The sequence below is a fragment of the Ceratosolen solmsi genome, unplaced genomic scaffold (assembly GCF_000503995.2).
Source record: "Ceratosolen solmsi marchali unplaced genomic scaffold, CerSol_1.0 scaffold14, whole genome shotgun sequence".
Lineage (NCBI taxonomy): Eukaryota > Metazoa > Arthropoda > Insecta > Hymenoptera > Agaonidae > Ceratosolen > Ceratosolen solmsi.
In genome coordinates this window covers 3024139-3040016 of record NW_011948420.1, presented here as the reverse complement: position 1 = coordinate 3040016, position 15878 = coordinate 3024139, and the positions used below count along the sequence as shown (strand labels likewise).

General features: G+C 29.8%; 1 protein-coding gene across 1 annotated transcript; it reads left to right on the top strand.

Annotated features, from left to right (window-relative positions):
* The first annotated feature begins 387 nt into the window (after nt 1-387).
* DNApol-alpha73 (DNA polymerase alpha subunit B) lies at nt 388-15227 on the top strand. Its single transcript, XM_011497997.1, has 6 exons — nt 388-537; nt 12655-12788; nt 13332-13737; nt 14104-14489; nt 14572-14781; nt 14860-15227. Exons 3-6 carry the CDS (start codon nt 13372-13374, stop codon nt 15176-15178), a joined length of 1281 nt encoding a protein of 426 aa, XP_011496299.1. The 5' UTR covers nt 388-537; nt 12655-12788; nt 13332-13371; the 3' UTR covers nt 15179-15227.
* The last annotated feature ends 651 nt before the right edge of the window (nt 15228-15878 follow it).

Below are 15878 nucleotides of genomic sequence, written 5' to 3'. Positions count from 1 at the left end.
TGTGTGTGTGTGTGTGTGTGTGTGTGAGAGAGAGAGAGAGAGAGCTTCGACCTCGTCGGGATTTTTCGTCGACGTTGGAAAGCCTTGATTTCATCATATTAGTACTGGTGTTGTATTGGGAAAAGTCGGTTATTTATTTAAAATGTCGATCAGTTTGGCGCCTGATTTACGTGTTAGCTCGATGATGGAATTTCAGTGACTTTTATTTCTTGGCCATCTCGTATGTGATCTCGTTTTTGTCTCAATACGAAGGTACGAAGACGCTCATGGCTTTTTCTCATATGGTCAGCTCAGATTCATACCATAATTTTTCGTACAAGTATACTATTTATGGTTTGAAGTATTTATATATTCATGAGGAAATTCGATTTAAATTTTAAGATATACATTCATTCATCTTCATTTTCCTATACTTGTTACTGTATTAGTGCAAACAAAAAATTGCTACAGAAGATCAATGTAATATTTTAGGCGAACTAGACACTACTTTGGTAAATCTGCAAATCAACGTTGATAAGGTGATTGGAATAATACAAGGTATGCTTATGATTTAATATTTTTTTGTTTCCTTTAATTCGTTCATGCTTCTGCCGCTAATGCATATTTCATTTGAGAATATCAATGATTTTATTATACGTTTGAACGATGGAATTTTCCAAAATGCTAATTCCACGTGATAATAGTTCGTAAATAGATTTAACTGATACGAAATATAGTAACCGTCATTTTGAATTCTTTTCTATCTCTCTCTCTCTCTTCTTTCCTCTCTCCCTCTCCCTTCCAGTTTCTTTCTCTCTTTCTCTCTCGCCTACTTCTTTCATAGCTAATATCATAACATCCAAATGCAAACATTAGTTAAGCCTAATTTGCTACGAATATTTTTTTAATTTGAAAATTACAAACATGAAAAAGTCAATGTTTTGCTAATGACCGCAAGTCATATGATGGTCTGTGACTGTTTTAATTTGTTTATTCGTTAAATTTCAAGACAAAAATTTATGTAAACATTGTTGCACAAATCCTTTTAAAAAATACATAAATAATGAAAAACCATTTTAGAAATTAATCAAATTTTAAATCTGCGTTAATCAATGTTATGATAATAAATTTACATCTCATTCTCATCTCTCAGTCCCTGAAAACATTCGACTCTTGACTCTCCTACTTCTCATTTTCTCCCTCCCTCCCTATCTTTCTCTCATTCTCTCTCTCGCTCCTTTTCCTATACCGTCAGGCAATGTAGCCTTAACTAGCTTGACTCTCCTTTGTTTAACTGACGAAAAATTCTCAACTGTATACTAACCTCGCCTACTTTTCTCGTACACGACTATCATATACATTCATGTTTTGTCGCGATTAATAGCTACTATGATTTAATCGAATACTGGATTTTATAAATTTATGATAAAAGCTAGGTATTTTTGCCTGACAACTGGACTTCATTTTATCTCTAACTTTCCATCCATTTTTCAAGACATTTTTTTCTATATTTTTTTATTATTATAAAAGCAAACATTGATTTTATTTTTAGTACTGATTTAAATTATGTTCATTATGGACTGATTATAACTTGACAGTTTTGTAATTTTAACTTTAAAAGACATAATTTTAGGCGAAAATTGTATTACTGCGTTTAAATAATTAAACATTATAATTATAATTGTATTTTTAACCATATTATTGTATTTCTATGATCTCAGCAGTATGCAATACAATTTTCAAATCAACATTTCAATTTTTTTGAAAGTTCCTAAGGAATTGTTGACCATATGATATTGTTTGAAACAATACATTAAAATTCTTGTATTTTCTGAACTTTTTTTAATGGAATTTTTATATAAGTTTATTTTTTATAACTATTTAATTTTAAATTTATTAAAATAATTTACTGAAAATGATGGTTAATGTAAAAAAATTCATGGATTTTGCAACGACTGCAGGAACAGTTTTTATGAAATTCTTTTGAAAGATAAGTCTAAAAAATTGTACATTTTCGGCGTAGCATTGGAAATATTAGAACATATAAACACATTTTTGTTATTAAGATGATTTTTAATTTTTGTTTAAAATATTTTTAAGAAGCACTATAATTTTCTCAAGCGTTATAACTCATTGAAGATGATATTTCTATTAATTTATTATTTATTGATAACAAATAATTTTAATTTTATATATGTGACTATCTATATCACTATTTATTTGATTGCATCGTTAAAATTAATTTATTGAAAATTAATATTTTCATAAAATAATAAATACATAATTCACAGTAGATTTATTTTGATTATTTATTGTTAACATTGACTTTTAAGACGGCGTAATTCTTATATATTGATTACATATTCAAAAAATATTCTGCTTATTATAAATAATTTTATGATTTTTAAATGACTGTAGAATAGCTTCAATTTCTTATTATAAAAAATATAATGACCTAACGATTATTTGGAGTAATAAGTTACCAACAATAAAAAAGGAGAAAAGTTGTACTGTTATACAATCAGTAATTTGATAACTAAAATGTTACGTAAAATATAAAATTATTTCCATTTTATAATAACCATAGTTTTATTTACGTGTTTTACATTTTTAGTATATATAATATTGTAATAGCTTCAATAACAAATCTATAATATAGTAATGTAATAAATAAATTCATACTTAATACTTTTATATTTTTTATCATAAAGTATTATATACAAATAATAATATTTATATGAATCGTAAAATAAATAAAAAATTTTATTTTATTTGTACCTGTACAAAAATTTACAGTACTAAGGTAATCATTTTGTTACAATACAAATTACAAAAAATATATTCTACGTAATGTTAAAAAGTACCAATGAAAGTTAATGTAATGACGCAATGTTGTAAAAACTAATTTTTATACATTTAAAATATTGAAACTCAATTGTCATACAAAATCTAAATATCTGTTATTCTTGAATTTTTTACATATTAAATGAATAAATATTATTCGATGGTAACTTGTTTTTTGACTAAACTATTGACATATTCAACAATTCTTAACAACCGTGTCATATTAAGTTTTTAGGAATATTTTATGAAAACATATATTTTTTCTTTAATTACATAAGATAATCTAAAATGCAAGTACTTCTTAAAATTAATAAAAAATTTTATAATAATTTAATATGCGTTGTTTTGCATCGACTAATTGTATTTATTTTAAATATATTATATCGGCATCGTTTGATAAAAAGAAATTAAATAAATGTTTAACTTTAATACTGTATGAAATAGTAAAGTAAAATCTTAGAATAATCTAAGTTTTTTAGATTTCTAAATATGATTTTTATATATCCATGAAGTACAAGTTGAATCAAACTTCATTGAGAAGATATAATATATTGCTATTCAAAATAATAAAAAATGTCAATAGAAGTTCCAAATTTGAAACTACATAAAAGCTTTTCGAGTTTCTTCTATAAGTGGTACAATATAGATTTCGTAACATATTTTTTTTGGAAATGAGCATATACATTTTAATTCTATAAATGAAATAATCAATATATAATTTTTATTCATTTTTTTATATTAATTTTATATCTATAATTAGTTTGACACAAAGTCGAGCCAAATATTTTCTTAATTAATGAAAATGTACGAAAATGGAGAATAATAAATATGTATTTGTTTATATAATTATATGTTGCATTTAATTAAAAGTTAGCTATTAGATTAATTTATACTTAAGTTTAGTTAATTAATTTCTGACTTTGTACAGTTTCAATGTTAAGAACTAAAAATATATTTAATGACAATAAATATTCAAACATTCAAAAATTTTTTATGATTATTTAATAATTATTTAATATGATAATTAATATCAGAACAAAAAGTATATAGATTTAAATATTTATTTAAAAAATATTGTATTTGGTCTGAGTTAATTTTGTATTACCAAACATAAATTTACACCAATTCATTACTTATTGTTTTCAAAAAACGATGTATTTTTGAAAAATTAAAAGAAAAAATAATTTAAAATGTAAATTTTATAAATGACAGAAAGCGAGTCTAGTTTTCAACTTTATATGATCCGTAGAAACTGATTGCAAACGAAAATTTAAAAGAAAAATGTTAATTTTATAAGACAAGCAATTAATTGTCAAAACAATAGGTGTATCATATTACTAGATGGTTTCATTTACTAAAGTTTTTCATTATTCAACAAAAAGAAGTAAGGTAATGAACATCGTTCCGAAGAATTCGCGAAAACAGATCCGAAGTCACAATAAAAAAAATATACAAAATGCTGCAGACTTGCTCTTCGGAAACTGGGGCGCATCAAGAGGTTATAATGCACATGGATTGCAAGGCCACTTTGAACCAATTTTTACTCGAAACATGAAATCGATGTGCTCTACAGGCTGTTCTCGCTTTATGGCGATGGGGATTCGCGTTTCCTGTCACGTCACCAAACCACCACAGCTATTACAGTATACTTTCACTTCCCACAAGACCCGCTTTCGCGCACGCGCACGCGATCTTTATTTTTTCATTATATAGACTTGCTACCATTGCAAACTGTTGGCTGCTTATTTTACTTAATATTTTGAAATCAATTATTGAATTCTATCTGGGTTCTTAAGTACTACAGTTGATTTGAATTTCGAATTTTTAATTCTCAGTTCATTTTTATGAATTTACATATCCTATTATTAGGTGAAGCATAGTAAAGATTGACCCTAGTATTTCGATAGATATTCGTCATATAATGTTTATATTATACAGTATCAGAAAAATACAAGAAACCTTTATTTAATTTTGTAGGATCGATAGGATAAGATCAGAAATTGCGTATATGATTATATGAAATATTTTTGTTATTCAATAATACTACACGATAAGTGAAATAATAACTTCCGTATAAATTACAGAATTACTTTTTTATTTATCTTTTTTTGTAATAATTTTGATGTATTGTGAACAAATTCAATGTTCTTCAATTATGAAATTATTTTAAAGAAATCGTAAGACAATTATTTTTTCATAAATAATTCAATTTTATCTAATCAAGGCATTAGATTATTCTTTATTATTTGTGTGCGAATAATCATGTGATTTTGTACTTTAGCTTGCGAGAAATTTTCTTTTAAGAAACTATTAATATTCCTACAAAATATAAATATGTGTAGTTGTTAAAGAATTAAAATGTTTCATTGAACGGTTTCCAATTACAAAATCGATTCACGCAATCTATTATTTAAAAACGCTAGCATCGTTTAATCGTGTAATACAGCAGATGATGAATTACTTCATATTTTACTGTCTCTATCATCTGACATCCTGCGTCATAGAAGACGTAAGGGGAATGATTGGCGAGTGCGATACTGTCAGATTGAAAATTCGAAAGAGTTCTTTACTATTCAATTATGATTTTAATGTCATTTCGGCAAGTTCATAACACAGTACAGTACAAGGGGCTTTTTCTTCAATTTTAAGGTTTGGTTTTCAATAGCTAAACATGTTCCTAAATGTTCTTAAATTTTGTACATAATAATAATTATTATTGATCGATAATATAATGTTAAATATTCTTTAATTGAACAATATATCATCTATAAATGCTTAATACGGACTATTTCTTTAATATTCTAGAATTCAAATATTTTGCAGACCTATCAATATTCAGTATGCTCTTAATTCCTTTCATTGTCATCAATTGTTTATCAGTTCATGCTCATGACATCGGTCGGCACTGCTCTACATTTTCAACCCCTCGCTCATTAAACTGACTAAAATTTCCCGCATGCGGGTTACGATCTTAAAAGCAGCTCTAACACATTTTTACGAGCGATGCTAAAATTTTCTCTGTTCTCATTTCGTGATAAATATACACGCACCCTAGCGACTTCTCTTCGTTTGCCTTGCCTTGGATAATTAAGTGCAATTGACGAATGACCGATTGCCCAATGTCGCGTAACCTCTTATTCGCTCGTTTTTTCTTTTTAAGCTTATTATATTTCTACGTATACCCGCTTGCAGAATTTTTTTACTTTCTTTTTATACTGACTCTCGTTTAAGGCTTCAATCAGAGCCTAAACTTTAATTATCGTCGTATAAAAAACTAAAAGTAAAAGAATTTATGAATAAAAAAGATAAATATTAATAAAATTACGTAAAAAAAGATTACGAATCGACTTTCGTTAGTTCGATCTTTATTTTCTTTGGAGAATGTTTTGATTAATAATTTTGCATAATAAGCCTATATTTTTAAATTAAGCTTTAAAAGACTTCTTATTAAATGTATGTTAAAAACGTAAAAAATTTCTTGGATTGATAATGATAATAATAAATATTAATGGTGTATTAAAAGTTTCTTGATTCTCAACTATAATAACATTTAAATTTCTTGAAATAATTATTGGTTATATTTACTTTCATATATATACTGTATTATCTGACACTCCTCGTATAAATAAAATAATATAAATATTTCCTAGCAAAAAATAAAAGATCGGCAAATTTTGACTGGTAAAAATAAAAATAGTATTTGCCGACTACCTCCCAACAGATATTTTAAAATGGAAATATTACCGTGCATCCCTCGAAGGATTAGAAATATGCCAAGACGAGAATGGGGGGAAGTACTGATATAACGTAAATCGCCGTACGTGATCTGTATACTATTGCTCAAGCATTTGCATTTCCAATACGAATGATATATAGTGCTGTTTTGCACACCTCCCTGGGAAGGAAAACAAAGCGATAGAAAAGCAATGTAGCACCTCTCAACTATCTTATATACAAGTTACGAAAAAATTCTATAATGTAGAAGTATTTATTTAATGGTTATGGGATAGTCGTGCGCGTATTACGAGAGGAGAGGTGCCTTTTTAATTTTTAGCATGCTATTGTTAAAATTACTTTTAAAAGACTAGATAGCTACTACACAAATACTACCTTATTTATTATTATGTGTCGCAATTCTGGAAAAACAGCGTTCCTTCGGTTTTGTAGAATTTCTAAATTTGAAGTTTTAAATTTTTTATTCTTTCTAGAATTTTGATTTAAAATTTTTAAGAATAATATTTTTAGATCATTGATTTTTACCATTGATTTCTTTGTTTTATTGAAAAGCATGTAATACCAAAAATAAACTCATGTTTTACTGTTTTATACGGATTAGATAAATGAAAGACCTTTAAAAATTATGTTAGTTCATTTAAATAAAATAATTTTAGATGTATTTGTTTAGTACGGCATTTAATTTTAACAAAATTCAGAATATTTTGTAAAACATTTAATAATGAAATAATCAAAAAAATTATACCTCTACTTAATTCATTCATTCAACTTTTTTTATAAATAAATACAATGGTAGTATACGAATTTGCATTATACGCGAACTCGGTATCATATGAAGTATCGGAGCAAAGAGAAACCTAACCTCATGTGCACGCGTGCGTGCGTGCGTGCGTGCGTATGTACGTGCGTGTGGGCATTTATATGATACACATAACAAAACGATATATAAAGAATAGTGCGATAGATCCATCAGGGCAGTAAGAGCGAGAACGAGATCGGAGCAGCGTGACCTGAAGAAATTCAACGTTATTTCCCACGGTCTCTTCTCTAGTTAGCATGCTGGTAGTAGTGGTGTACTGGTGATAATAACAATAGTGGTAGTAGTAAAATGGAATAGCGCATGAAAGAATGACGAAAAGAGGGGAAGAGGATAAACGAGTAATCGATGGGGGATGAATGACTGAGCCGTGCGCTGGCCATATTCGTCGTTCAAGCGGGTCCCACATCTCTGCACGTGTTATTTGTGCGTGTTCGCCAAAAATTGGCGTGGTAAAAGCATGTGCTTGTGCCTTATTCATATGTACACTCGCTTCTCTTGGAGAGGGTACAGAAGAAAGTGAGAGCTAAAGCGAGGAGTAATAAGATGAAAGAAAAGAAGATCCTTGTAAATATCTCGACAATAGTCGTAATAATAGTCGTAATGGCGAGTTCGCCAAGAGCCTCTGTTGTTATACACTTTTGCTGGAATTTGTAGAAGCTACAGGGTGATTAAGGGACGAGTGTACATAATTGTGACCGCCCGCTTACTTACGGTTAATTATGGATTTGCTCGTTGTGTTCGAGCGGTTTCTTTTTTCCTAAAGTTACGTGTGCTTCTCACAAAATGGTTATAACGATATATTTTTTATGATTGTGGTAGTTGTAAGTTGTGTGAAAATCAGTTTCATTTATTTTTACCAAATATTTTTTGTGTTACGTAAGTAAAATTTTGTAGTGATGAAAAGGGAGAGGTCGATTTAATTCTGTTTGCATCGATATATTTATTGATAAAAATACCTTGTAATTGGCTTTTCTTTTCTGTAAAGATCGAAAGTGAGCCTTGAGCGATATGTCATCATTATGAAAATGTAAGTTGCCTCGTAATAACCAATATTTTTTGCACTGCCAACATAAATATCACAAGATACGAATAATCGGCTAATCTACATTTGTCGTTATCAGCCGCTTTAAAGATAATTAAGTCTGTGTTTTCCGGAACTGATTGGCGCGATGAATTAGTCGTAGAATCTTATGACAGGAGCCTAGCTTTACTCTTTTTTGCTGGTAGCGTCGTTATGAAAGTGTGAATCATGGTTACCACGGCTTGATGAATTTCAGTGTAAGTGCGTGTCTAGATCACGTGCTAAAATGCGATGAATTCGTTCAGAGCATTTGGGATTATTAACAGGAAATAGATCGGCAGTAGCTATCAACACGAGTCTATGTGAGCTCGAAGAAAAAATCAAAATGAAAGTAATGTGATATAATATAATGAGTGTAGGGCTAAAATAGGAAGTGGATGTGAATAGAAAAAAGTGAAATAAGTGAAATAAATAATTTATATTTAGAAAGTTAATAAAAGGGAATACTTTACGGAGAAAGCATAAACTAATGAATTATGTGAAAACATTGAAACACATCAGATATTTGAAAAAAAAATGTTTAACTATAGAAAATTTTGAACTTCAATCTCTATTAAAAGTTACAGTTATATATTTTAAATAATAAATGGAAAGGCATACTACGAACAAATAAATATTATTGCAAAATAATTATTAAAAATCAAGTGGGTAAGAAAGATGACGTGCTTTATGACGGTTACCATTTTAATAATACCGTGAAGAAGAATGTGTAATAAATCTTATTTAATAATTCATGCTTATAAAATTAAAAGTCATTATTAGATAGACGAAAAAATTTTTATTAAAAAAGTGCATATTTGGATGAAATAAGACGTTATTTTTTAAAATTAACTATATGAAAATTTGTTCGACTTTTGTACAGTTATTAATGGATATTATTTAGAAATTTATGCGGGCTCTTAATTATGCGAAAGAAAATGTTTGATGAAATGATGAGAAAGATAGGTGAATCGATCTATCGGTACAATAAAGATGACAAAAGAGAGTAGAGCGTGGAAACAACAGAAATAAAAGAAAGAATGAAAGAGTATTTAAAGAAGTGATGATATTGAGAAGGGGAGATTGATGGTCCACCGAATTTAATTGAAAGCATGTGTAATAAATAGAGTCAGAGGGCCAGGTTAAAGCACCAGTTAACCCCCATTCGGTCAGAGTTGCCTTCGAATACATCCTACCGAACACTTGCGATCGTCTGCCCCTTCTATTTCGCTTTATCTCGCGTCAGCGTTTTCTCGTAGCAACTCGCGCGCGCGCAACTTACCAACTCCCGAGATCTCTGATGACAACTCTCTCCCTACCTCTCTATCTCCCTTCCCCTCACAGTTATTCTCTCTGTCTCTCTCTCTCTCATTCTCACACTCTCTCTCACTCACTCACTCACTCACTCTCTGTCTACTCAATCGGAACAAAGTGAAGAAGCAACAGTGACGACGGGACTTTTTATCGTGACTACAAGTCCGCGTATGCTAGTAAGGTTAGCGTGAACCAATCCGTCGGACGAAATCATTTATCAGTGATGTCACGTGTTCCATTGGAATAATTATTAGTGTGCTTCCTTTTCTTTATCTCTCTCTCTCTCTCACTCTCTCGATTGCGGTCATCGACTGTAAATGGGCGTGTGAATTTCTTTCTTTATTTTTGATATGCAACAGTCAATTGAAAGTATTTTGGAGGCTTGCATCATCTAAAATTTAAGATTCAAAGAATTCAAGTCTCAATATTTTGTTACTGAAGTTGTGGATTTCGAAGCTCTCGGGAATGTGAGAAATATTGCCTGAATCGATTTTGTTACAGCATATGCATAAGAAATAGTATATTTTCGAAGTGGATTTTAACACTATTATTATTAAAAATAATAAAAATTGCCTTTTTGTAATTATAAATGGTCTTGATTTATGAATTTATAATTAATTATAAATCTCTGGATTAATTTTTTATAAAACGAACTTTGAAAAGCGGCAATCTGGAATTTTTACAAATAAATTTATTATAAACTACCTATATATGCATACATATAGATATATGTATAATAATTATTGAATAATAATGGAAGATTTACTTGTTTGATTTTTTCGTAATCAGTCTTGTTCGATACAAGTGTCAAGTATTTAATTAATTTCAACATCATTTATCACGTGCTGTCTAATTAACTTTTTAAATATATTAATTTAAAGTTGTGAACTCATGGATATGAAAAATTTTCGTGCTTATGGAATATAGATTTTTTAGAACACACACAGACACACATTGAAAATCAGTAAAATAAACTTTTATACGGATTTAAATTTAAAATCATGAAAATCCCTGCTTTATATGTGTAATTTGAATTAAACTTACCTTTTATTAGTATAATAAATCTACTATTAAAATTATTATACATAGTAAAGTAATTATTATTCCTGTATGTTAAATTTATTATTTTCTAAACTACATTTGATATAATTGTACACCGTAGTGTATTAATTGCGTGCGCATAGATTTCAATTTATTACAGATGTTTAAATTTTATTGGCCCATCAGATAATGATAATTAATAATATTGAAATTATTTAGTTGTAGCTAGTAATTTTTTTGGTTATATAATAAACACGTAATTATTAACATTTATAAAATATTTAAAAAAATTTTAATTAGTTATTTCGTGCAGTCGCACAACTTAATAAAATATTTATTATTACGTAATGTTTTTACTAGATAATACTTATCAACTATCGTTATCAGTTTTAGAATTATATTAGTAATATTTTTTTATTTTTAAATGCATAGGTTTTCACCAATTAACATAAGTAATTCAATATTTCTATCAAACTTATTTGAGAAGCTAATACAATAAAATAATTAATTTTCATGTATGTGAAAAGTAAAGCAAATTTTTAAATCCAACGTCAACGATTATTACAATTGAAAAATCAAAAGCAAGAGTATTTTCAACGTATAACAGACAAACTAAGCTGGCTTTAATCAATTCGAATTTCGCTTACTGACGTAAAAAGGTGATAAACGAAAGCGACAAAAGACAATGAACCTTGAGATTGAAGGCACGAGAAATAAAAACAAGAGCATAGGAATCGATAAAAATTTAAGAAAAATTACAGAAAAGAAGGATAGCGACAGGAAAACAAACCGGAAGTCATCGAACAATGGCCAGCCGACTGTACTGAGTGAGTGATGGTCTAGTGCGCAGTTTACCGATCTGTGACTAGATCCACACTCATTAAGTACGTTCGGTCACAAGCATCAGCAATCAGCGTGGGAAAAGTGCATCTGTCAATGCAGGAAATAAAATCTCTTACAGTTGATGGAAGAAGGCGATTCCATAGACGAGTATGAATTTGGTGCACGGCTGATCATTATAACGTGACTAGATACACACTCGTCTACGGCAGCCCATTCTGAAGTGTACGAGAGTTAATCGATGAATCTTTGGTAGTTCTTATCTGTAGTTAAGACTCGCATTGCTTTGGTAGACTAAAAAGTTTTTAACTATTATTTGGATATAATGTACGCTCAGATATATTAAATTTTTTTAAAGTAAATAAAGTCCTATATACATAGAGTCTGAAATGAATTTATTTTTCTAGTTCTGTTTTTCAAAGGTATATATGATTATAGCTAGTTTCAAATATTTATTTATTATCTATATGTAGTGGTGGCGAACATGAGAAAAATTTTTTTTCAATCAAAATCAATCAAACATTTTGCATATTCTACATGGAGCAGGTTTTGTTAGCAAATATGATAATGTTTATCGAATTCTTAATTAATATTATTATGAAAACTAGTCGTATTTGATTCTAATTAAGTTATAACAACAATTATGCATAGTTAGAAATTAATGGTTATTGTGATTTTCGTAACCCCAGCCAAATAATGAGCTTCTCTTTAACCAGAAGTCGTGAATATTCTGTAAATGCTGTAGTACATCCCCTCATGCTCTTAACGCCATATAAATATGCAATATTGATAAAAATTGAGTAGCATCCGGTGGGTAGGTATTTGTGGCTAGACGCTAGTGAATAAGTAGTTCGAGGTTGAAGCATAGTCGCTTCGAAGAAGCTCATGAATTTATTTCCTCTCGAAGGAGGAAGAAACGTAGTTTCTCAAACGTGAGCACGGTCGGGCATTTACAGAATACTCGAAAAAAAATTGTCGCACCACGACTCACCGGCTTTGGCCTTTTTCTGTTTTTGAGCAGACAAAGAGCAGCCTAGACTCCGAGCCGAACGCCAGCGGATGCAAAACGCGGCTTGCGGAATGTGCGCCGCCCGCAACTCCTCACGATGCCACCACAGCAGCCACAGCCACATCTCAGACCGGCTTCTCGCAATCGTAAGTAGAATAGCCTGCCTTCCCCATATTTACATCTACGTTCTACCGGCAAGCCCCCACCTTTCTTAGTCCCTCATTTTTTTTACGCGGTCGAATCTGCGAAAACGGACTTCGGTACTCGTGCGAACTCTTGGAACGCTTATTACTTGGCTTTGAAAGAATTTAGAAAAGCCTTTCGAAGTGTTTTTTTCATTCAGATGATAGAAGTAGTACCAAGTAATTTATGAAATAATAATGATAATGAATTTAAATAAAGCTCTACAACCGATTGTTTTGAGTTTGTTCGATACTTTGCATCCTGTTATGCTACAATTGTTTTTGTTTCAATATTTAATTTTGGAATCGATGCCTGTGCACTCATTGATTACTCAATTTTTTGAAGTGTTTACGACTCTTGAAATATATAATCTTGAGAAATCGTAATACGATTGGCAGAGTGTAGGGAATATCATATTTTTATGCTATTTAATTATTAAATAGGAAAAGATATTTGTAGATTATAAGCTTGGGGTATAGCTTTGTATCCTGATATTTTCATTTCAGAAATACGCCGCACAAATCGATAACGGGTAGCAAGGTACTAATGGCCGTTGGTTCAAAAGTATCATCTTGGACGAATGCGAATAAGGAAAAGAGGTTCACGATAGGGCGCGTCGGTCCTCATGTGCCCCCAAAAGCCCGATACATGTTCGATCTGCTAAAGACAGCTTCAGAAGTTCGAACGCGCGTTTGCCGCTTCATAGGTATGCGCATTAACAGTCAGTGGTCTGAACAAAAGAAAGATGACGTGCTCGTCACCTGGAACGTACGCGCGAAACACCAGCAACGCTACAGGACTTGGGGTCGCATCTGTTTTGAGTCTGAGACAAAACATTCAAATCCCACTGTGTTGCTTGAAGGCTATAAGAAGCCGCCCAAAATGAACAATGACAAGAAATTGTGGCCGCAGGTTAGGGGACCTTATTTATTCACTTGTCGAATATTTTTATTACTGGATTTGCATTCAACGTCTAATATTATCAATTTCATTTCTACTATACTTCTTAAGCCATCGAGTAATATTATATCCAACCAAATTGTTAATTTTTTTTTCATCAATTAATTGCGGGTAAGAATAGCTGCCTCTACCCATATCATGAATAGCATGATTTTAAGGAAATATTTTCAATACCTAAAGTATAAATATGCGGGTTTAATTTTTTAATCGCGATCATCAATGAAATGTGTGGAGCAACTTTTACATGCTATTAAAATACAAAGAACTATGTGTGCCCATCTATATAATTAATTTGTATATTAAATGTAATTTCTACAGGTCGAACTCGACTTTAGTGAACTCCGTGAGTGCTGTTTATTCCCCGGTCAACTGATCGCGGTTGAAGGTTTAAATTTGACAGAGAATTTACTGAAAGTCCACAATATTTTCAGCGAAAGTTTTATACCCGCAGCAAAACCGCCTCACTTGACTGATAATCTTAATATTGTGATTGCGGCTGGACCATTTACGCTGTCCAACGATTTAAACTATCAACCGCTTTGGGAACTGATGACCAAAATTACTGAGGAAGAGCCTCATGTGCTCATTCTCATTGGACCATTTCTGGATCATTCCCATCCTCTCTTACAGGACGATGAATTTACTTGCACGTATCAAGAATTCTTTTATAAAATAATTACTAAAATCAAAAACTATATTTCTGGGTAAGTTACGGTGTTTTAAAATTTTTATTTATACCTAAATTTTAGTTGTACATAGAAGAAATAACATTGCACTTATTTATAGAAAATGTACTCAAGTAGTGTTGGTTGCATCGAGTCGAGATGTACATCATCATCCAGTCTATCCTACTCCAGAATATTTTCTGCCAAAGGCCGTGCAATGTCAAAATATTTTTGTTTTACCTGATCCCTGCAATTTGGATATTGAGGGATTTAGATTAGGAATTACATCGATCGATAGTTTGATGCATCTTGGACGTCAAGAAGTCATGATGTATGTATTGCTTCGAACTGGATATAATAATACATAATTCATTTAACTTAAATATTCATTTTATTAATAAATATTTAGAAAACCATCTGGAACAGACAAATTCAGTCGTTTAGGAAATTATATTTTAAATCAAGCTTGTTATTATCCATTGTATCCACCAGCCAAAGAAGTTAATATTGATTCTGAACTTTGGGAAAAATATGCATTCTTAAAAGAAAAGCCACATGTCTTATTATTACCATCGGATATGCGATATTTTTGCAAACATGTAAATGAAACTGTGATTTTAAATCCGGAAAGATTAAGTAAACGTACATTTGCTAGAATATATTTAAAATCTTCTTCTGATGGTTTTTGGACCCAAGACAGCATATCGTGTGAAGTGATTAAAATGTAAATATAAATCACTGTTAAAAGCTGTTTATTTTATTTTAGCTCTATTTATTATAATACTTGTGTAATACAATAATGTTAATATACTTGATTAATTCTACAATATTTCCTACTTTGAAATTGTGTTAAATTATTTACACCGCTATCAGTAATACTAAATATAATGATATTACAACTTACTTGAAACATATATATTTTTTAAACCAAATATACTGAAATGTAAATAAAATTTAAATAAACATAATTTCTAATTTGGTAAATTAATTGTTTCAAAATAATGGTCGAAGTAATCACAAAAAATTTTTTTCAAACTAATTTTATTATTCTTATCTAAAGATTTAATTTTATATGTAAACATGAAATTTTGTATAAAAATTAAAATGAAAATAAAAATTATTTTAAAAAACTTCGTTTATTAATAGTTACCTCGAATTATATCTTCTTAATAGTATACATAAAACATTATTAGTATAACAATATATTTAAAGATGTATATTCATAAGCTATAATAGTTTATCTCATTTCTATTTCTTAATTATTGATTCATTTTGCTTTATAATATATTGAACTTACGAAAAAATATAGTCGCAGTTAAAGTTAATATTGATCTGTATTATATTGTAAATTATATAATACAATCTAATTACATTCTGAAATTTCTAATACATTTTTATAAATAAGGAAAACTTCCACCTTAAATATCT